Source organism: Tigriopus californicus, chromosome 10, assembly GCF_007210705.1.
Source record: "Tigriopus californicus strain San Diego chromosome 10, Tcal_SD_v2.1, whole genome shotgun sequence".
Taxonomy (NCBI): domain Eukaryota; kingdom Metazoa; phylum Arthropoda; class Copepoda; order Harpacticoida; family Harpacticidae; genus Tigriopus; species Tigriopus californicus.
In genome coordinates this window covers 7,181,455-7,203,838 of record NC_081449.1, presented here as the reverse complement: position 1 = coordinate 7,203,838, position 22,384 = coordinate 7,181,455, and the positions used below count along the sequence as shown (strand labels likewise).

General features: G+C 43.3%; 7 protein-coding genes across 7 annotated transcripts; 4 read left to right on the top strand and 3 right to left on the bottom strand.

Moving 5' to 3' along the window:
• Positions 1-92: 92 nt before the first annotated feature.
• Positions 93-1,038, top strand: LOC131888658 (small ribosomal subunit protein uS10m-like). The gene has a single exon (XM_059237569.1). The coding sequence runs from the start codon at positions 166-168 to the stop codon at positions 778-780; it is 615 nt and encodes a 204-aa protein (XP_059093552.1). The 5' UTR covers positions 93-165; the 3' UTR covers positions 781-1,038.
• On the bottom strand, positions 1,011-2,336 carry LOC131888657 (protein unc-50 homolog). The gene has a single exon (XM_059237568.1). The coding sequence runs from the start codon at positions 2,070-2,072 to the stop codon at positions 1,221-1,223; it is 852 nt and encodes a 283-aa protein (XP_059093551.1). The 5' UTR covers positions 2,073-2,336; the 3' UTR covers positions 1,011-1,220.
• Positions 2,337-5,375: 3,039 nt separating this feature from the next.
• On the bottom strand, positions 5,376-6,167 carry LOC131888478 (large ribosomal subunit protein uL13m-like). The gene has a single exon (XM_059237343.1). The coding sequence runs from the start codon at positions 6,022-6,024 to the stop codon at positions 5,473-5,475; it is 552 nt and encodes a 183-aa protein (XP_059093326.1). The 5' UTR covers positions 6,025-6,167; the 3' UTR covers positions 5,376-5,472.
• A 104-nt stretch (positions 6,168-6,271) lies between these two features.
• LOC131888477 (cilia- and flagella-associated protein 206-like) lies at positions 6,272-9,318 on the bottom strand. The gene is made up of 4 exons (XM_059237341.1): positions 8,986-9,318; positions 8,733-8,915; positions 7,424-8,663; positions 6,272-7,363 (listed from the first exon to the last, which is right to left on the bottom strand). Exons 1-4 carry the CDS (start codon positions 8,992-8,994, stop codon positions 7,104-7,106), a joined length of 1,692 nt encoding a protein of 563 aa, XP_059093324.1. The 5' UTR covers positions 8,995-9,318; the 3' UTR covers positions 6,272-7,103.
• On the top strand, positions 6,919-12,410 carry LOC131888476 (protein-associating with the carboxyl-terminal domain of ezrin-like; the record flags this gene model as incomplete). The annotated part of the gene is given in 9 exon segments (XM_059237340.1): positions 6,919-6,956; positions 9,848-10,024; positions 10,098-10,375; positions 10,452-10,621; positions 10,714-11,049; positions 11,123-11,264; positions 11,336-11,543; positions 11,616-11,667; positions 11,735-12,410. Coding segments are annotated over 8 exon segments (1,899 nt in total). The 3' UTR covers positions 12,274-12,410.
• A 1,085-nt stretch (positions 12,411-13,495) lies between these two features.
• LOC131888575 (cytochrome c oxidase assembly protein COX20, mitochondrial-like) lies at positions 13,496-16,840 on the top strand. Its single transcript, XM_059237463.1, has 3 exons — positions 13,496-13,657; positions 16,395-16,564; positions 16,632-16,840. Exons 1-3 carry the CDS (start codon positions 13,559-13,561, stop codon positions 16,771-16,773), a joined length of 411 nt encoding a protein of 136 aa, XP_059093446.1. The 5' UTR covers positions 13,496-13,558; the 3' UTR covers positions 16,774-16,840.
• LOC131888574 (exocyst complex component 7-like) lies at positions 13,783-16,210 on the top strand. The gene has a single exon (XM_059237462.1). The coding sequence runs from the start codon at positions 13,915-13,917 to the stop codon at positions 16,063-16,065; it is 2,151 nt and encodes a 716-aa protein (XP_059093445.1). The 5' UTR covers positions 13,783-13,914; the 3' UTR covers positions 16,066-16,210.
• Positions 16,841-22,384: the final 5,544 nt, after the last annotated feature.

Here is a 22,384-nt window from a genome sequence, read left to right as displayed (position 1 = left end):
TTATTCCCGGAGGAATGACAAAGATATTTTTAACAAATCGAATAAGTACGAACAAAGGATGAATTTCCAAGTCACACTGAGATCGTTTCCCTGATTGTTTATGTTTTCCCTGTCCTCGACTTCTTGTGCTTGACTTGAACTGTTCCATCACCTTTTTCCTCGTCAATGGCCATGTGGAGCACGGCCTGTCGGCGGGTCATGAGGGCACGACCCATCCCCATTGCCCTCGGGTGCCCTCCTCGACCCATGGAATTGGTCACTCGATTAGATGGGCAGAAAACCGCCTCCAAATCGTCGCTCTCGGCGTCGACCGGCGGGTCCCCCCACCCACCCTTGCCGATGAGGGAGGCCGAGCGGCCCGAGCGGCCCGAGCGGCCCGAGCGACTCTTTATTCAAGTGGATTTGGAGCTGCGGGCTCATCAACCGGCCGTGCTCAAGAGTTACGCCTGGTTCTTGGAGGAAGTGGCGCGGATCTTGGAGGTGGGCGTGTTGGTCTCCGAGGGTGAGGAGGAGCCGCACAAGGTACGCAAGACGCTGCTAAAGCCCGTGTTTGCTCATTCCAAGCATCGGGTTCAGTACGAGATGCGCACTTATTACTGGGTCATCCAACTCTCCCGGTTAACTCAAAGTACACGCGATACCTACTTGGAATATGTCCAACGTAATCTACCCGAAGGCGTGTCCATGGTGGTCCGAAACCACGAGATTCGGCCGCTACCTCAGGCCATTTTGAACGATCTACGTAAGCGCGAGACGCCGGAAGCCTCATCTTCGGGTTGAAAAAGTGACCTTTGCTGCTATGGACTTTGAATTTGTCTCCGGTCCGAGTTGGTTTGTGAAGGGTGCGCCTCTAAATCAAGGGATAGATATATTCCAGAATGAGCTTTTTGAATCGGTCATTGAACACCTTTTCAAGTGGTATGTATCAATGGACCGGGATCAACCACGAGGCCCGATCTTCGCCCTACCGTCATAATTGTTAATATCCATCAGAAAAAGTCTTAGTGAACTAAAGTAATGATAATTTATTTTTTTCGATCACTGCAGTCACACATTAGCTTAATGAAGTGTTCGCTAACTCTGACCGGGGCGTTTGTTTTATAACAGGGGCGGGGCGGGAGCTCAAACGATTGCCGACCCTGCTGTATTTGTTTCTCTTTCTTATTCGTTTGTCGGATGGTGGTGTTGGTGGTGGATGGTTGGCAGGGGAGGGGGATGATTCAAAGCACTCGGTAATGGTAGAAAAACATCAAACTCTGGCTCAAATTCCAATTGGTGAGTAAAGTCATCCCGTAGAACAAGACCAAGGGCACCATGGGGTAGAGAAAGACCTGCGTGCGTTGGAGAATGTTCAACGAGTTATAGCCCAGGAACGTGATGTACACGTAGTAACCGAGGGCGATTAACCACAACGTGTTCCCGAAGCAGGTGGCTACCCACAGGTCCCGCCCGATGATCAGATGGTAGAAGAACAGTTGGATGAAGTGAAGGATCACCAATAACGGGAAGAAGGCGTTCAAATGCACGTCGAAAGCGAAGCCCCATTCCACGTCCAACTCCCGGTAGGCGGGCTTGAGCAGGTACTTGTTACTTAGTAGCCACAACAACGTGGCCACCACCAAGCCCACCCCGATGCAATCCACAAAGATGACGTACAATAAGAACTTGACAAACTCGCCCAAGCCGATGTTCAACACCAAGGCGAACCCGGCTGAGGACACCACCAACCAACCCGCCAACAACACCAAAAACGCCGGATCATCCCGGGCAAACTGTAACTTGGTCTGTTTGCGGTACTGGAAATTGCGGTACACGTGTTGGGGCGCACTCATCAAATAGACCATTTGCCAGAACGCGAATTCGAAGTCCATCTGACGGAAATGGAACAAGCGGCGCAGGTATTTGTAGCGTTTGGCCGCGGCCGACATGCAGGACTTGGCCGTGGCCGGACTGGGTAGACCCCCGCTCGAATCGCCGCCCGAGAAACGGCTAGGTGGAGCCAGACGGGGCGACGGACTAGATAACGAGGCGGGAGAACCCACGGGACTCAAAGGCACCCGGTCGTATTGCATAGTGAGCGAGCAGAAGTAGGAGGATCGGAGGTGGACCACAGCCAGCCACACGGTCTAATCATGACATGAATCGGTCTAATCAAGTGAGAGCACAAACGTCAAGGAAGTCACGACGAGAAGAAGCAGAACGAGAAGCACGACGGGCATGAGACGGTTCAGACCTTGGTTCAGATGGCTGAGACAGAAGACTTGACGACGTTGATCGCGTTGATCGCGTTGATCGCAATGACGTTGATGGTTTGAGAAGATACATCCAACCAAAGCAGGGTGACCGAAGCTCGTCTAAAGATTAAACACCCAGACTCAAACGTCAAGTGCGTTGTTCAAGCGTGAGAGACTGACTGAGTGATGAATGGTAGTTTACTAGTCTATCATTGATAGATGAAGGCCCTAAGGGTGTAATGGCTAAGTTGATACAAAAAGACCTCAACTCGGCCGTTTAGCAGTTCATTACATCAGATTGCAATGGAGCCACGGATTGTTTTTTTAAAGGACAATTGGATATCAGGTGTAGGAACTCTAATGTCAAATTGCTGCTAGATCGTGGCTTTCATTGACCAGCAACAAACAATTGTATTTTGATATTGTCTCTAAAACTTGTCCCAGTCATTCAAAGGAAAAAGTGACGTAAGTTCCAATTATATGAAACTGCCCTGAATTCCACGCAAGTCTTTCAATTATTCTGACAATTCATATCTAGGCTTCAAATTGTCACACGCAAAGCCGGTTACATAAAAAACTTACTGACTTTGATAGAATCAGATATCATGATTTGGCCGAGAGCCTCTGCATACATGTATTCTGACATCCTTGGTTGATACCATAATGAGAAAGAAAGATAAGAGTAATCAAAAAATGAGTTTATGAAAATGATAAGGGATATCTCCGCCAACTCAAATAGCCCTTTTCATTGAGCGGAGGCCGCGCCCTCTGCTTCGTCCAGGTGCGGAAAAACAAACGTAGAAAGAGAATACGCTCTAAGATGTCAAACTTTATCAAGATATTATTAAATGAACAATGTACTGGCCAAGTACTAGGATACCATGAATAAGCTACCAACTCTTCTGGGACACGTTTCAAAACCTCTATGGGTATAATTCCGAAGAATTATGATAAGTAACTAAGAATTAGACAGGCTTTTGTATACCATGTGTTTAGGGGCGCACCAACATTTTTGCAATCATAATTTCCAACAAAATAGTTTTAAGAAAAGCACAGCTTCTGATGACCAACTTCAAAATTATCACTTTTGCTAAACTTTATTTTAGTTTTTTAAAACAATTAAATGCAAAAAATGAGAAAAAAAACACTGGTATGCTACAAGTATACAAAATATAGCATTTTGTTTATCCCTATTTGTATATCAAGAGTGTTTGTAATTTTACCCTTGAAGGAATTGAAAAGTCTTTCATAACGGTAGGTGATGTATTGATGGTGTTTGATGTTTGGTGGTGGTTGAGTCAGGCATCGTTGGCCATGGTCATCTTTATTCAGGCAAGTTGTTGGAAAAACATTACAGGGCCTATGTCAAGTGAAGGGAATTCAAGGAAAAATGTGGTCCGGCACCATGATTTTGGGCATTTTTGGGAGGGATAACTAAGACAAACATCACAGTCAACTTGCACCATCTGTCCATTGAATGTTTAATAATTGAGTGATTTTGTATGAGGTGTGCTATAAAACGCAACAAAATGAACATGTATGGTATAATTCGGAACGCATTATCAAATTAGCTCAATACCACAATGCTATTTGCATAGACAAGCATGTAAAATGAAGTAAATGTCAAAATTCATTGCATGCGCAATGCGGTTTGGCCGGGCATATTGTCTTTGATTTTACTCCATGGAATAACTTCAGTTGTTCATGAACACGTTCACTTGACAATTCCCACTATTGGAGAAACCTAGCCATCAACCAAATGAAATAACTACTGATGGGAAAAGGGCAAGTAGCAAGTCATCACAGACACCCAAGTTCTACTTGTTTACAAGCAAGGCTTGGCCAAGTACTAGAACTTGGGCAAGCTTAACCCAAGCAGAGATCCGCTGCTAAGGTAGGAAGCCCAGATGGTTAGCTCAAGAAATCCGCAAAATTCGGATTATTTTTGGTTCGCAGCTAAAGTCAGATTGCCAGGAACAAACCATTCATTGAACCAAAGCCACGTTGCTGTGTCACTGTTGGTGCACATTATTGCTTTTCTTGTATAAGTTTATTTAATTTGCCCTGGTATAAAATTTCTCGCGTTAAGTTTTGGCCACACCATTTTCCCCTCAAGTGTCTGTGTACAAACCCAGTTGGGGAAAGTTCCTCCTTGGGCAAGTTAAGCAGCCCTGTCAGTGCTTGCTTCACATCAGTAGAAATTACCACTATAGAGCTTGTCAAGTGAACGCGTTCACAAACAACTGACGTGGTTCCAAGGAGTCAAATCAAAGACAACATGCCCAGCCAAACCGCATTGCGCATGCAATGAATTTTGACATTTACTTCATTTTACATGCTTGTCTATGCAAATAGCATTGTGTATTGAGCCAATTTGATAGTGCGTTCACCAATAAACACCAGACATGTACATTTTGCTTGGGTTTGTAACAGCTCAATCAAAATCACTCAATTATTGAAAATTCAATGGATGGATAGTGCGAGTTGGCTGTTATGTTTGTCTTCATTCTCCCTCCCTAAAATGTCCAAGATCAGGGTGCCGGCCCTAATATTTCCTCGAATTTCCTTTGCTTGACATGCCCTATTCCGGAGCCCGAAAAAGCAACGAAATTCAGTGGCATTTGACATTTGAAAACCAAGCCTTTCGAAATGACCAGGATTTGATCAACGTTATTCTCCACCAATTGGTTGGCGGTGCTCATTTTTAAATTTGTGACAAACTGTTAGAAAGGTTTAGATAGAGGCTTTAAGGGCTATTAATATTGTGTTAGGTTAGGTTGGGTTAGGTTGGGTTCGGTTCGGTTCGGTTTGATGAGTTTAGGTTAATTTTAAAAAAGTAGCACCGCCAACTAATCGGTGGAGAATAACGTTTACCGTCGCATTTTCGTTGTCCCGAAGAGTGGCTTGTGTTGGGTTCATTTGTTCTCCGTCTCATTGGACGTTTGGGAAAAGTTACACGTTTCAAATCAACTTCCCATACCTGAAAGGTTTATCTCAACCACCTATTGGTTTCCTTATCTCTTGTGCCCTACGTGTCGGATGGAATATCATTGGGATGAGAAAATCAAACTCTATCCATCGCATAATGCTAAACAGTACGGAGAAGGTAAAAGGAACAATTTGCTCCTATGAAAAAACTCGGATTCGTTTTGAATAGAGTAATGCTTTATCTGCATGGATACTGGGGCTACGGCTAAGGGTACAACATATTCGCTTCAGACAAATCGAAGAGGCCGACTCAACGTTGTGTATAAGATTCGGGGAAATCCCAGAGTTGCGGGAAAGTCTGCCGCTCTTCCGGACTATACTCCTCCAGTTTCTTGGGCACGGGCTTGACGGGTCGAATCTGACCCGACACGTTGCATAGAATCTCGTCGGGCACCTCGCTATTGGGATACACGTGGAGGCGGGCCATAAAGCCCTTGCGATGGATATCCCCGTACAAGTTATTATAGCAGGCTTTCCACAAGACCAGGGTGGGATCGCGGGAATGGAGCTCCCAAGCAGGAATCCAGCGCGCTCCGCCCTTATAGTGGGTCTTGGGATAGCCCGTGTGGTGGAAGTAGACCCGCATCTGCCACTCGCGTCCCAAGAGCGCCACGTCCTGACTGTTGATGACCACCACGTGATCGCCCACATCCATGGTGGGTGAATAGATGGGCTTGTGTAGACCCTGGAGCACCCGCGTGATCTTCTTGGCACTCTGGAAGGGATTCTGCCATTGGGCGTCATACAACCACCAGGTCCGGGCCAGACTCGACCATTGCTGCACCCGCTGGAACTTGGACATGGTTCGGGTCCGGACAGAGCACGCCCAAGATCAACAATCGAGACACGAGAAAGTTACCACTTTACCTCGCTTTTGTTACCAATTCTCGCCTTGATCACTTTGTGGGGTTGCATGGGTTCAATGAATCACGGCATGTTGATCTCAGGAAAGTGCCAAGGTGACCCTAATCAATGAACGAGGGCAGATTATGATTGTTCGTGCATGCATAGTTTCAAGACGATCAAAGTTGAGTATTTGAAATTTATCTTTATTCTAATGGTATTGGGCAACGAGCAGAGATGAAACGTGAACATGAACGTGACAGGATGAATCTGTCACCATTTTCGTGTCCTCGTTCCTTCTTTTGGTCACCTGAACGTGTTTTCGTTCCAATCCAAACGCTATCCGAAAGTTACCAATAGAGAGTCATGGAGGCCAGATTTAAAAAATCTGACTTCTAAAGGGCTTCTTCAAATGGGTCAATTTTCGGATTCTGTGTTATTGATGGTTTTTCTTTATATATACATGCACATGTGCTCTAGCATCTCAGCCCTAGATTTCTCTCACAAACCAAGTCTCAAATGGTTCACATTGAACATCGGAGGGGGCCAAATCAGCTATGTACCCTCAAGTTAGTTTTTATCCCTAAACTAACAAAATATTCATGAATAAAAGCTTTATAAAATAAGGTTGCCTCTGATCTGAGATCCACAGAAACGGACCACGGTAGCCTGGCCTCCAATCAGCCCAATTCTGGCCTCCCAGCTCATTTTCAAGCTAGCAAGCCTGCTCCGTAAGTAAATTCCACGGGACAAACTCAACCGAGAAAAGTGAGTGATGCAAGCACGCCCCGACCAAGTCCATTGTTAATAACATCCCGATACTAAAACCGGAAGTGTCAGGCGGACCTGTGAGATATCCGGATTGGAACTGGCTGAGTCGAGCCTGTTAGTGTGAGTGGATAAAGAAACATCCTATTACGAATGGACACTGATTATACACTACTGAGTTGGAAGCTAGTTGAATGGTCACAAAATGACAATGACGTCAATGCGATTACTGAGTTCTAATTGCTGTAATCCTGGCTGGCAAAGGTCGATCTAATCGGTTTGCGTGGCCTCGTTTGCTGAACTGTCCTGTTTGTCCTGGTCTTCGAGACTGATTGAACTTTGGGTGCCGCGTTCTCGCCGAAAAGCGCTTTGACCGGCTTGAGCCGTCTGATGTCGGCGGGTTCGCATTTTGATCCACTGGATGGCTTGCATCCGCATCGTCCACTCGTTCCATTCGTATGTGGGATCCTTCAAAGAGTGGTGGAAGTGGACGGGCGTTTGAATCGACACCTCCTTCGAACTTGCCAAAGCTGTTGATTATCGTAGGGTCAGGAGGTTTTTTTATGTTACGGAATATCATTCACACTTACGAGAAGAGGGTCCAGGTGTTTGGGATGGGCTGGTGGGCCCGAACAGTTTTTGAAGCAATGGGAAATTGGTCAAAATCCGATGAACTGCCTCCATGACCACATCCGGATTGCGACCGAATTGCTGAGCTCGTTGAACCGAGGAAAACTCATAATATTTTCCTTGATATTGAATCAGTCCGAGATTGGGATTGGCGGGCATGAGCATGCCGTTGCTAATGGCCAAGGCCACCGGACAAAAGCCGGAGAGTTCTCGGGGAGCGATCACTGTTCCGTCGTGTCCATTTCTGGGCGTGTACTGGCACTCCTTGAACTTTCGCGTGGACACCTCGAGATTGTCCGTGGGACATCGTTCTTCATCGGTGGGAATCGATGTGATCGAACATCGAGTAAGCATAGCTTTTACCAAAATGTGCCTCAGACAACGAGATTCCCGATGAATTCGAGCCGTGGCATGTTGAAGGTATCGGATCACTTTGAGTTCCTTCCGGAAATTGGTCCAAATCCGGGCCAGTTCCATGAATTGAGGAAACACTTTGAACGTGGACACGGTCTCTTGATGAGCCAAGGACTTCCTCAAAAGATTGAGATGATACACTAAATCTCGGTCCAGATGATTGATCCGATTATGGCTCGTTTTAGCATCCTCGAGGAGGATATTCAAAAACACGATGAACTGTCGAAGCAAGGCCGTGCCAAATTTCGTGTCATACGCTTCTTTGTCGGAAATTTTGGATCCCGCCTCGCCGAAAAAGATCACTTCGCCCAAGGCGGTGAATTCACAAGCTTTACTGACGGCATAGAGCTTCATAGCCCCCATGTCGTCCAAAAGCTTATCAGACTCTCGGGTGGCTGAGGCCGGCACGTCCTCTAATGGCACTCCTCCGGTCTGACAATCCCAATTGAAAATCCGAATTCCCGTTACCAATAGCTGGAGCTCTTTGACCTGAAGCTTCTTGTTCGCTAAAGATTGGTTGACAAAGACCTTCACGTTCTGTAAGGGGAAGACCGATTGCAAGATTATCTTGATCTCTCGGAGGGTGGCGGGGGCCGATGGGCTGCCCAGCCCCGAACTGAGAAAGATGGTTTGAGCTAGTTTGTCCTGGATGTAGTCCGCGTTGTTCTTGACTCTGGGATGAGATTCGCAGATCTCGTGCACCAACGGACGAATCTTCAGTTCAATTTGTCGTTCAAAGCTATTATGGATAGCCTGGCTGGTCTTATACACACGATCAAAGTCCACCTGCAACGGACATACCACCCTCAATTGATACATTGATACATGGGAACCCAATCAGAACCATTGTTTTACCTGCATTCTGATGCTGCCAAACAAGGGATCAGTATCATTCTCGAGCTTGTCTGTGGCTATAAAGACCAGTCTGTCCAGTTCATCCTCCGTCCATTTCTCGTTGGGATCGAACCCAAACTTTGGATCCTGTAGCAAATGCTCGGCAATGGCAGATATAGGCTCGTCTGAGTAGCCTAAGAAATCCTGGCCAGTCAGATAATTTAGAAACGATCTTTTTACTTTGGAATGAGTAACATGGCTTTTGGATGATTACCTGCTCCATGGTGTAGCCACGAGTGAATGTGCCTTAGACTCGAAGTAGACCGAAAGCACCATTCGCCTAGCTTCTCATGAAACAACAGGAGAACAGGAGAAAGGTCCATGGGACAATGGAACAAAAGGCGTCCTTTTGAGGTGAGGCTATCCCAATCGCTCCTTTCAAGGTTGAGAACCAAGTCCACGACGAGTCTTTATCCGAAATAGAGTGTTAATTGCGACCGCTGAGGTTGTTAATGTGTGTAATATTCACTTTAAATGAGATTATTCAGCAGGTTAGATTATGTTGCAGTTTTAGAATGGAGGCTTGGATTGTTCTCTTAGTGGATCGAAGTGCATGCATGCCTTGCCAAATGGACATTAGACTTGGTGGTTCCATAGAAAATCGAGGATCGCGTGACCTAAGACTTTGTAACGAAAGGCCACACGGCCTTGAGTATTGCTCGCACACGATTGCCAATAGAGAGCTGATTCAAGAATGCGGACTACTATAGAAAACGAAAGCGACCCACTAGTTTTTTTCCCTCGCCTTTTCTCTTTGCTAGTCGTTGGTCATTAAGAGGGATCCATCAGAGTCGCAATCGTCCTTTGGAAATCCAAATTGTCGGATGTGTCCCTTCGTTCAAAAGTGATGACCCAGATTTTGCCTACCTTGTCCGCACCAAACACTAGACTTGACTCCATATTACTCTAATGACTGAACTAAATAAATTAAGGTTCATAACTCTTTCATCTTAAACTGCTGGGCATCCCATTCCCAGTAGTGGTGAGTGGTGAGAAAGTCCGCAAAAAAAGACTCCATATTTTTTCAAATGAGTCGCTTAGCCTGTTCATACTAAAGACATTAAAAAAGCTTTCAGGTGATGGGAAACGAATCAAGTAGTGTGGCTCTCTCCCAATTTAAAGTGGACGAAAGTCCGATCCTATCGGCTCATGGGTGGTCCTTGCATCATGCTCAAAAGGACGATGAAGCACTGACGGTGTTTGTCGACACTTTGTCATCGTCATCGGATTCCCTTTTAAGGGTTTTGGAAACGGTAAACCCGAGTTGATTCAATACGTACCTGGTGCAGGAAATATTTTCATTTTGTGATTCACTTTCTGTTCTAGAACTTAAAGTTGTTTCGTCACCCAAACATTCTAAAGTTTGTGACGAGTTGCTCCACGAGCGGGACCTTGTACCTCTTCACCGAGAAAGTGTATCCCTTGGGTGCCGTTTTGAACCAGCAAACTCCGATGCAAGTGGTGTTAGGCCTGTACGATGTTCTTACGGCTCTGGAATTTCTGCATAATCGGGCAAAACTTTGCCATAACAACCTCAATCTCCATTCCATCTTCGTGACCACGAGTGGGCGATGGAAGTTGGCTGGAATGGAGTTTGCCAAAAGGTGGAGGATTTTTCTTCTATGGTCTAAATTCGTTATTTTCATTTTTAAGTTTTTTCTTCTTCTCTCTTTTACCTAGTATTCACGAGATGAATAACTCTTTCCTGCAAAAGAATCGGGCCCAAAGAAATGAAAGCAGTGTTCCTCCCGAGGAAAACACCCCAGATGCGTTAAAGAACTCTTTGGCCAGGGATGTTTTTGGCTTTGGAGTCCTAGCTAAAGAGGTTTTGTCGAGTCACGTTCAATCAGGTGAAAATATACGATGTAGGAACTTTCCTTAGCATTCCGAGAACTTTCATATACAAGATAAATTAGATAACAATGGCCTGCCCATGTTTCAGAGTTTGACACTTTGATGAGCTTTTCCATGTTCATTTTGGAAAGAATGCTCAATCCCAATCCGGATCTAAGGCCGAGTTTGAAAGAAATCCAGAGCCATGCCGTATTTCAATGCAAATTCATCGAAATAATCGAGTTCCTACGCCATTTACCTCTAAAAAGCAAATCCGAAAAGGAGGCCTTCTTCTCCGATCTTCTTCCCAAATTGTTTGAGGTCCAAGATGAGCAATTAATCGGCCAACACATGTTTCCTTTACTACTTTCCCGAGTTGTTTTACTTGATGCCACCGCTGTCAAACGAGTGATTCCATCCTTACTAACTCCGTATGAAGCTCACAGTACGTACATTATTGGATAATGCTCATAGCTAATGTTACCAATATCGTTATGCCGTTCGTTACGTTGCGACAGGTTCCGGTGATCCCAGGGGTTTTCAACCAAACGAGACCTTGAATCCCGTGTTGAGTTTGCAGGCTTTCAAAGACCATGCGGTTCCAATGGTCCGAAAAATATTCCATGTCAGGGACTACTCGGTGCGAACGGTTCTTCTTGAGTAAGACAACAATTTGCCAATACTGATGAGCCTAATCGAAAATCAATGCTGAAACGAGTCCGCCTTTTCAGCCATTTTTCATCTTACTGCCACACCGTTCCCACTGTGATCTTGGAGGAAGAGATCCTTCCACTGTTATTAATTGGCATGAAAGATATCAACGATGAGATGGTAGCCTCAACATTGCGTGCTTTGGCGGAGTTGGTTCCTATTCTGGGCGCTCAAGTCGTGGTCGGAAAGAAGCAAAGAAAAGTGTTCAGCGACGGAAAGCCTCATCAAGTAAGAAAGATCCATTGATCTCATTTTTAATCCTGAAATGAACCCACGGCTCATATTTCTGAATACCTGTAGGCACCAAATGGAATGAGGCGAAAGTCATTTAAGAGTTCGTCGGTGAATACAGGTAGGATTTAGCATCTCTTTCCAAGTGTCAAATCATCCGAACTCATCGGCATATGTTTTTTCAATAGATATTGTGGTTAACACTCGACGAGAGAATGGTTCTTCAAGTCCAGAGTCGGGATTGACTTTGCCGTCTCACCGGCATTCACCCATTGGAGCTGAAGAAAGTGAGCCTGAGACGGACCCCAGCAAAACGGAAGAGATCCTTTTCAGCGAGGACATTTGGGATGATTGGGGCGAGGAGGCGGTGCTTAAAGAAGAGGTGCTTCCATCCTCCCCGATCAAACGCGATGATAGTCCATTGCAAATGGAAGAGATCAACCCTGTTCATTTGGCCAGATCGATTTCAGGCCCGATTCAAGCAATAGTTCCCATAACGGACATCACTGAGATAGATATTAAGGTGTCAAAACCGAAAAAAGGAAGTCCGGAAGTCGATTTCTTTGCTGATATGGAGCCCGAAATCAAACTCAGAGGCAAGAGTTTGTTGGAACTTGAGGCTGAAAATGCTAAAGAAAATAGCGTAAGATCAAAATTTGAAGTTGAAGCCGATTCCGACGGATGGGATGAAGATGGATGGGGCAATGACGAGATTATTGCACTTTAAGAAGGCTGTTGTTCACCCCTGGTTTCATCCAAGGAAAATTATTTATAGCACGTTATTTTATTGCACTGCCTTAGATTTTCTACCCTTATGTTTGAATGATAAGTTTTTATTACTGAAATAATAAAGGCCTAAAATTATTGCTTTGTTCTGATTCAATCAAATAGTCTGTGGTAGCACGTCTCATTAGTCTTTAATGGTACCTTTAAAAACCCCGCTAAGGCCTACAGTGGGTCCCGAAATTGAGTTCTCCTCATGAATTTACACGTCTTCAACATTACCTCTTTTGCAAAAGATTCATTTAAACAGCTTTGAACAAACTAAAGAATAGTAGCCGCCTGACATATCAACCAAGATCAGTCATCTGCCTCATGTTTGAGATTATATTTTCACCAGAATATTTAGTTGTTTCAGGCCTCCCGTTTTAAACCCTGTTTAACGTCTAGGCTTGGTATGCAAAATGACTTTCCAGGTCAAAGCCATAGCTAATAGCCTTTGGGAAGGCGGATTGGAACTTATCTTTATTTTAAAGAATGTTCAGATGGCTCAGCAACTCTCCAGGCTTGTCTCCAATCGGAAACCTAGGAGTATACCTCCACAAGGAGCTAGTTACTTTGACGCTCGAAATCAATCCCGATGCTCGGAACAAAAACGTTAAAAAGTGTGGAGACATATTTTAGCTGCAACTCAAAAAAAGTCCTATTAAAGTGCAACCAATCGCATCAGAAATCGTATTGAGCTTGGCGTGGCTACCCAGGTAAGCAATAGCCAATTGCATTGAACCTACGCTAACAGTTTTAGAGCCAACAAAAGAGGAGGAACTCAATTTCGGGGCATACTGCAGAGAGGTAGCCTTCACCTCCATTTGTTGCTGAATGACACTGACGTGTGAAGCCAGAATCACCTGACATAGTGAATGATTGAATGTCTCTGGTCTAAAGAATTGAACGGAAAATTACTCTCCATGAGGTAGAATCTTTTACACAAAGAATTATTAAAAATCGATAAGGTTGAAGAGAAAGGCTTGTTTCCCGCTGGTCTTTTTGAATCTTCCTGCAGATCCAGGAAGTATCAATTCAGATATCTCATCATTTCCCACTTGAACATTAATACTAGGCAATTGTCAATGATGATTTACTAATTTGACAGAATGCAATTTCATTTCAATTGACTCTAAAAAAACATTACTTAACTTTTTTACCAATAATATCAATTCAACTATTTCAACTTCTTGCCCTAGGTCCCAAAGTTTCAGGCATGACCAAAACATACGTAACTCCGAACAGTCATGTCGTCCTCCAATAATCCGGAGACCCTCGCTCCAGCCTCACTCAATGAGCCGTTACCGCCCGTTGTCGACTCCGAGGATGAAGCGCCTACCAAAAGGGTAAGAACCTATAAAAAACCCGCTAAAGCCTGGACAGGTAAAACCCTTCACGCCCATTTGTTCCTGAATGACGACGGGTCTAATATGGTGCTAGCTGCTAAGCTAGCTGCTAAGGCATAGTCAGCTGACTCCCAGAAAGAGGATGTGTGTGTTTGATGGAATGTCTGTGGTAGACTCGGTAGACTCGGTAGACTCGGTAGACTCCATTCAGTATTGAACTGAAGGAGGATTGGCACTTGAGAAGGGAGTGATTCAGCATGACGGCTTGGGTCTTGGGAGGGCGTGACCCCACCGAGGTCAAGCTCAGTGTTCAGCGACGTCTGGAGGTGGAGGAGGAGCGATTGGCCACCTTAGAGGAGTCGCTAAAGGCTTCCAAGCACTTGACCTCGGGCATGGATTCCATTCTGGCCTCCTTTGAATCCAAGTTGTCCAAATTGGAAGGGACCATTTTGCCCGTTTATCAGGAGACCGAGAACCTCCAGCGACGTCAGGAGAACATTGACATGACTCTCTCGGCCCTGGATCACGTGATTGCCTTCTACAAGGTGGCGGATGAGGTGGAAAAGACGGTGGAGTCGGGTCCGACATTGGGCGAGGCGGGCTCTTTGGAGCATTACTTGCATACGATGTCCAGATTGAAAGGTGCTTTAGATTACTTTGAGCGACACAATCCCCAGAGCATCGAGTTGGAGAACGTCAAGACGCGCTATGAAAAGGGTGGAGAGGCGTTATCGCGGGAGTTCCGCGATTTGGTCGAGCGGCATTCCAAAGCCATTCCGCCGCCTCAGCTATTGGATGCCATTGTTTTGGAAGACGACCAGTCCGTGGATTCGAATCGTGACGATTTTGCCTCCTTGCACCCGTTTCCTGAGGATGTGCAAACGAATTTGATTCAAATCGCCGAGTGGCTCAATCTCAATGATCATGATCACTTTCTCCATGTGTATGGGGTGGAACGTGGGAAGGTCGTGATGCAGAGTTTGGATCAGCTCAAGCATCATCGGAAATCTATGAGCGGTGGGAGTGTGCGTCAACTGAAAGTCAGTCCATCCTTGCCGAGGAAGTTCTCCAGCCCCATGGTCATGGAGAGTGGCAGTGGCACGCCCACGGGCAAGAAGGTGTCGAGGATCCAGTCGTCATTAAACCGCAAGTTTAGTAGCCTCAGCCATCGCATGGAGGCGGCCACGGGATTGACTGTGGGGCGACGGTCGTTGGGAGGAGCCATTCAAGAAGATGCGGCTGGGGAATGGGAGGTGGACACTTTCTGTCTTTGCGTCACAGCCTTGCAAAGACTGATGAAGAGCGAGCAAGTTTTGATGGTGGGGATAATTCCTCCTCATTTTCAGAAGCCCGTTTTTGAACGGATCGTCAAGGAAAGTATGGCTTCCGTCATCACGGATGGAGAGGCTATCATCGGCCGAGTCAAGAGTGCCGTATCCAATAATGACTTTCTGGCTATCATGTCGTTGTTCTATATTATTCGCAATCTAATGTCACTCAAGCCTCAGATGGATCGAACTTTAGATGGTTCGGATGTGGGGATTCGCTCCAAATACAATAGTCTCATCAACCAATTCTTTGGTACCGGGTCCATGGCCTTAGATGGATTTGTGGATGGGATTCGATCCGATGCCACGACCAAAGAGAAGATGCCCCGAGATGGAACTGTGTTCCAATTAACTTCAAACGTGATTCTCTTCTTGGAACAATTACTCGACTACGTGGAAACGATTTCTGCCATCCTGACTCAAGACACTTCGTACAATCAAACGTTACTTCGTTGCCCCCGGAAGATCTCGGTCAATGATCGCAGTCATGCCCTCGTTGGCATTTACATTAGGAAGGTCCTGATCCAACTGAACCTGACCTTGGTGAATAAGAGTGAAACTTATCCGGATGCCTTTCTGAAAGCCATCTTCCGCTTGAACAACAATGAGTACATCTTGAAATCGTTGCAAAAGTGTGGTCTGTTGGATGTGGTTCAGTTGGCTGAGCCGGAATGTGAGGAGAACTACAATGCCATGATCCTTGAGCAAAAGCGATTATACTCCCAAAGTTGGGGTCGGGTTTTGAACTACATTTGGTCTCCTGACGATATTCCCACGGCTATTCTCATGGCGCCTGGACGTTTGTCGGACAAGTATTGTCGCATTATCAAGGAGAAGTTTGCCGGGTTTAATAAGGAGATCGAGGATATTGCCACCACTCAAAGGAGTTATTCCGTTCCTGACGTAGAACTGCGAGAAAGTCTCAAGAGAGACAACAAAGAATATATTCTCCCCAAATACAACAGCTTCTATGAGAAGTATGTCAACGTGGCATTTACTAAGCACCCCGAAAAATACGTCAAATATACTCCGGCCCAAGTTTCGGCGTTGATTGATTGCTTTTTCGACGCTGCGGCTTAAAACGCGATGATTGTTTGTTATGAAAATGATTACAAAATGCTTTATTTTCCAACTCATCTATTCAATAATGTATTTTTAATCAAACGGAATTCAAATGAGAAAGGATATGCCAATGCAAAATACATGTTTTGTTACAAATATTGAATTAGGAGTAGTAAATGATTTTCTTCCAAAGTTCTTGGTCACGCGAAGATATCAAAGTGGAATCGTTATTTTTGGGGAAGAACTTTCGGTAATCTGATCGGCGAAGTGTAAAAACCAAACCAGAGAAAAACCTTTCAAACTAAAAACCTTTTCCACTACATCGTTGACATTTCCTTGTTCTATAGAGCCTAATGATATTTGGAAGGGATTGTGCCAAAATCCCTTGCTTTCGGGACAGCTTGATGTGTGGAATTTTCACTGGAACTGTTACGGGGATCGGATATAACCTTGCTACAAGCAAAAACCCGATTAAACTGGCCATGACCACTTACTTAGCTGTCACATTTGGAGTTTGGTAAGTACAGATAGCAATTGGATAGTGCAAAACAGATATTTGACTCATTTCAATTTTTGCCATCTAGGATCTTCTGTCGGCGCAACTTTCTGATAATGGAGCAAGAATCGAGGCTGTTTCGATACGTTGAAAAGTCCCGTCAGAAACTGGACATTCCCAAAGATTTTAATGAAGAGAACAGTTCAACCATGGCTGATTCTTCTCAGTGAATATGTCTCACAAAACCATAATGCATATAAATACATCCACCAACTTCGTAGTAGGTCATAACGTGAAGACGGATGGTTGCCAAGCTTCATTTATCTTAGCATTCCTCACGCTCGTCTTGGGCGATTAATTTGATTACCCCGAACCAATTGCCTGACACATGGGGGGGAGGACTTGGACTAGATCGGCTTCAGCAACGAGAATCTCTGGATGGTAAAAACAACATTCAGATCCCAAAATGATGTGTGGTTCCATATTCTGACAGGACTTTAGGCGTCGGGAACGATTTGAACACTTCCAGGGCTTCTCACTAGCTCTCTTGAGATTATCCCCTTAACTCTTTAACCCTCTCTCCATACCCATACTTGTACTCCTTCTCCCCCTCGTTTCACTCTCAATGAACGAATTGAGCTTTTTGTGAAATGGGCTTTGAACCGTAAACAAAAACACCCATTGAGCAAAGAATTTATGGCACCGAGGCGTTTTCCCTAATTCTCAAAATCATTGGGGTCAGATGTTAAAAAAACAAGGAGAGCCGTTTAGGGAAACCCTGACTTACTATTGAATAGATGGGCATTGTGCTTGAGAAAATTACCCAATTCTAGAATTTAGTCCGTATACAAATACTTGTAGCAACATTACAAAGAAAACATCCCTGGCCAAGAGCGATTGCATAGTAAACGGAAGGGTAAAGATGAAAACTAACTCCCTTTATGTTGAACAAATATTTTCTTTTGCAGAGCATTGGTTGATTTATGTCATTCAGCTTACATTGTTAGGTTGCCTTTTTTTACACTTATTTTTTCAGGCATTTGGGCGAAGGTGAGAATTTGTGCGCAGCATTGTTCGTCCACTTTTTGAGCAGCACTTGGTTCGAAATATGCAAGATGAGTAGCAAAGAAACGAACTTGATACGCTCTTTTCGCCTGGCTAATTAGAGAACTGGACAAATTGCGTGGGATGGAGTATCTTCGTCTAATCTCACTTTTCACAGGTGTCAAAAGATATGCTTTGTGTTGGCCCAATTTTCTTCCTTAATTCTAGAGAAGGAGCCCTATAAAAGGAAGAAGGTACTCAAACAAATGGTGTTTGATGATGTCTATTTATTCAATGACAGTTTCTTTTTGCAAAGAAAGTCACCATGCATGGTTAAGACCACTTTGACGAGTTCGCCTTTCATGCTAATGAATAGAGCTCGGAAAATCAAATGTTTTGAGGGCCAAATAATCACAAAAAAATTTTTTGAAGGCACCAAATTATTTATTTTCACAGGAAAAAAATTCTCAAACGCAAAGCTATAAGTCTGTTTAAAAGTAAAAAAAAGACACACAAAAAGATAACATTAAACTAATTTTGCAAAAGTTTGAAACCAATACCAAAGGTTTCAATATATTTCATTATTGCAAAATCTTTGAAATCAAAAAGCCTTGAAGTTTTCTATTAACTTGGACCTCCAAATTAATACCCTAAATCATGCAGGTTTCTAAATTGGTGCTTTATTTTAGCTATCTCTCAGGGTGAAGAGACCTGTGCTAAAATGCAAATGTTTTTACATTTACTTCTTTACGTGTAAAGTATTGAGATTATATTTGCATTTATTTGCAAGCAAGAATAATGTGAGAATTAGAGAACTACTATATTCCAACAAACTAAGAAGATGGGACAATGAACTATGCAGTATTTAAAGGAGTTGCAAAAAGTATCTTGTATAATACGTTTTCAAAAGTATCCATAAGCTTTTTCTCCAACCAGAATTTAGTATCAACTGTAGTGAATGCCAAGGTTTACACTTTTGAGCCCTTCAATCTATTAGCCCCCCCCCCCACAAACACATGCAAAATTAGAGTTTCTGAGAAAAATATTTTTCNCCCCCCCCCACAAACACATGCAAAATTAGAGTTTCTGAGAAAAATATTTTTCCCTGATTAAAACCTCCGAAAGATTTAAGATTAATTGAAACTTTTAAAAACATTTCTCCGAGTTAATGAGTGATGAGAAGAACAAGCTTCTGTTCAAATAAGAGGACATGAAAAGGCGAATGTTTAGAGAGGTCATCTGGTCGACTTTTTGAAATCCAACCATCAATGAACCCACAGTTTTCTTTTGTGATCATGGATTTTCATGATATAATCTTGACCCAAAGCGAAACCATGATTTGATTTGTTGAAATGTGCTTTCTCTTCACTAGTGGCTGGAAATGTACCTTGCAAGCATTCGTGAAAAGAAAGCCATGAAACGAAAAGTTTTCTATACCATGCCACCCGTGAACACCGGTTTTCATAAAAGAAAATAGGGATTCAAGGCTTTGGTTAAACTATTCTTTTGAAAGGACTACTTGTTGGTTAAGTAACATCGTGAAATGGGCCATAGATTTCTAGACACTGGATGTCGGACGACCGACCACTCGGCTGGTAAAACAGTACATTGGATGGTCTCCTGGGAATTGGTCACAAACCGGTTTATTGTACTGTTTAGCCAATCGAGTGGTCGGTCGTCCGACATCCAGTGTCTAGAAACCTTTGAATGGGCCTTTTGATGAGAGTATCGTAAAAAAGCAGACATGAGACATTAGTAGTCAAAAGTGTTTTAGTGAACAGTACATTCAACAGATTTTTGATAAAGAGGCGTTTGGACAGGAGTAGACATTTAATTATCTAACAAAGCAACTACCCATCTAGCCTTCACGTATTCGAGTACTGGAATGATAGATTATTAAAACTCATGACGATCATCTGGTATTGGCAAAAATATGTCTAAAACTAGTATATATCCAAGGAAAAAGGATGCATACAGTTTTTTCTTACTATTAAAAAAGAGCTTGCTATCAATGTAGATTTTTAGCTGTATCGTTTGTAAATTAGTGCTCTAGTGTGTTTTTTCCAATTTCATTTAAAACTAAACATATATTTATGACTTACTCCTGACTTGAGCCTACGCGAAGAGATCCAAGCCCCTGTCATTCACCAGCTTTCGTGCTTACTTTATCAGCATTTGTGACCACTAATAGCAATTTTCTATCACCTTCTGCAATTTACACCACTTTTTGACATCAAGTGGGAGAAAATGACAGAAACTCACTGTAAGCCTATTGTTGCCTGCATTGCTCGAGAATTCTGACCAAGTTTGCACCTCCGGTGAAGAGCCCTTGTCCCCTTTTTTGAGCTCTTTGGTGCTTATTACGTAATGTGTTGTTTTCAATATTCGAAAGAATTACCTTGTAATCAAAACTAAAGGTTGAACACGTAAAAATCCGGACAAAGAAGAGCCGTCAACACGTTTGAAGTTGACAAGAAAAATTTCTGGATACACTTTTGAAATATCGTTTTGTTCATTGGTGACGACAAATGTCTTTAATTAAAAAAAAAAGAGGGTTTTTTTACAAGAATTGAGGCATTGGAGCCTTCAGAAGAACATCGCCGAAATCTCATTCGGCACGAATTCCTTGAAAATAAGGATGCCAGTCTATCTGGCGACAAAAGTTGATTTGACAAAATCGATTGTATAAAACTGCTTCATAAACAACCGAAGAATGGAGCAAACCTTGGAATTTATGAAAATGATGATCCATTCGATCCCAAATGTGATACCAAAGTTATTTGATATTTATAAAAATAAATCCACCAAATTTCAAGCAGAGGTCTGGCCATGAGAAACAGAAATCTTAATCTTTTGTTCAAAAGGTCAAAGAAAGGTCAGAGTGAAGGTCATAGAAAGCTCCAGTTGACCAGAACGCATCAATCAAGAAAACTTAATGTAGAGAAATTGTTTTGGCCCAACTGGCAAGTTGTCAGTATGCTAAGGCAGAATGGAATGGTAAGAACAAAAGGAAATCAATATTGCAGCCAAGCAATGGAACCCAGAAACACGAACAATCAAAGAAACTTGATCATTTGTGAGAGGAGCATTGAAGAAAACATAATTGACCATAAAATCTAAAGACGAATGCAATATTAAATGGTTTTGAGCAGTCAGGAAGGTCGATTCTGACCTTGTGCAGAAGTTGATGGCAAGGGTCAGGAGCGAAGTAAGGTTTCTGGCCCTTTAAGATAGATAAAACTCTGTTTGATAGTTTTTATTAATTAGAATTACCCTTATGTATGGTTATGGATTATTGAAGTTTCAAAAAATAAGCTCCATACGCTGAGAAAGTCACCATTTTTCATGTCCGGATTTTTACGTGTTCAACCTTTAGTTGGAGTTAAGCCGTTAACAAATTTTAACAAATTTGGAGGTACCGGTGCTATTCCAGACCAACCTTATATTCAAAGTTAGCTAAATCCGACAATAATATTTTGTTTTTCGATCAATCAATATATTACTGCTAACCGATGCATTCTAAAATTATTACCTTTAATTTTCATTTCATTTAATTAAGGTTCTATTTCCCTTAGAAGTTTAGAAAAAGTACACAAATGACATACAAATATCTTTTTTGAACATATGTCCCCGCTTGTCTCCTGTCTTTTTCATTATTAATTCAATCCAAGACCAACTTTGCTCTCTCACATTAAAACTCCAGCGCAAAAGTTCTTGTTTGCTCCCCATCACCAAAATAAAAGATGACAAGTAAGCGTCAGGGAAGCTTCCAAAACTTGCCAAATCAATGTTAAGGGGATGATTGATAACGCGGTCATTTTTTGAAGGGGGCTTTTATTGGATAAGAATCATTAGAATTCGCCCAAGCTCTTTCCAAGCAAATTTGGCTTCTTGGTCTAAACGGCAGACCTCTACTAGTCAGGCAGGTCGTCATCTTCGTTAAAATTGACCGCAAGAAAAGCGGTCCTAAAAATCCTCCGGCCAATTTACTACGAAACATACACGACGACTTCTCACCCGACTACAAGATCAGCCATCTTATTTTAATTACGAGAGAGAGGAAAGAGAGCCTTGAGAACAATTTCGTTTGCATCCCAGCGGAGCCAATGTCCATCTCAGACGAGTCAGTATTTGCATTTCTGCTATTACCCTTGACGTCAATGAGGTGTTTACACTCGTGAAAAGATATACACCCTCACAACGAGACGGCTAAGGAGATCCGGTATTCCATCTTCGAAGGTGTGAACCGTCACGTCACTTGAAACGATGACGAGCCTTTGATACCAAATCTCGGGCACGTGCCCTTGTCATTATCATCATCATCATCGCTATTAATATTGTATGGCCTGATCTCCAATCTTTTCCTCCACACGTCTCGTTTATAAGCAATCAATCAACCATTGATGACAACCGATAAAAGTTAGCACGAAGTTAGCTCCCCTTGAACAACTCAACCTCATGAACAAGGTAAAGTCTTGCACCTAAACAAAGACCACCACCACACCACCTCAAAATATCTAACTTATGATAATGCGTTGTTCCCTCTCCACAAAGGAAAGAAAGCACTGTGACTCTGAGTGGGGTCCGACCATGTGCTTGTGTGTGTGCATACAGGGTGGAAAGAAATCAAGGGTAACTTGATTTGACAAGAGCTTTCTGAAGAAAATATTTCTTCCCACTCGATTATTTGCTGGAAATCGAAATTCCATATTTTCATGAAGAGGGGCATTCGAAAAAAAAGTTGAATTTTAGCACAAAGGAGATCGGTAACCCTCCAGTAGCTTGGCCAACAATAGC

Coding starts and splice junctions, on each gene's coding strand:
- LOC131888658 (XM_059237569.1), top strand. CDS start 166: ATGGCCATGTGGAGCACGGCCTGTCGGCGGGTCATGAGGGCACGACCC.
- LOC131888657 (XM_059237568.1), bottom strand. CDS start 2,072: ATGCAATACGACCGGGTGCCTTTGAGTCCCGTGGGTTCTCCCGCCTCG.
- LOC131888478 (XM_059237343.1), bottom strand. CDS start 6,024: ATGTCCAAGTTCCAGCGGGTGCAGCAATGGTCGAGTCTGGCCCGGACC.
- LOC131888477 (XM_059237341.1), bottom strand. Junction 8,664..8,732: donor TTGGCAGCATCAGAATGCAG/GTAAAACAATGG, acceptor TGTCCGTTGCAG/GTGGACTTTGATCGTGTGTA. Junction 7,364..7,423: donor AACACCTGGACCCTCTTCTC/GTAAGTGTGAAT, acceptor GATAATCAACAG/CTTTGGCAAGTTCGAAGGAG.
- LOC131888575 (XM_059237463.1), top strand. CDS start 13,559: ATGTCGTCCTCCAATAATCCGGAGACCCTCGCTCCAGCCTCACTCAAT. Junction 13,658..16,394: donor ATGAAGCGCCTACCAAAAGG/GTAAGAACCTAT, acceptor CTTGTTCTATAG/AGCCTAATGATATTTGGAAG. Junction 16,565..16,631: donor GCTGTCACATTTGGAGTTTG/GTAAGTACAGAT, acceptor TTTGCCATCTAG/GATCTTCTGTCGGCGCAACT.
- LOC131888574 (XM_059237462.1), top strand. CDS start 13,915: ATGACGGCTTGGGTCTTGGGAGGGCGTGACCCCACCGAGGTCAAGCTC.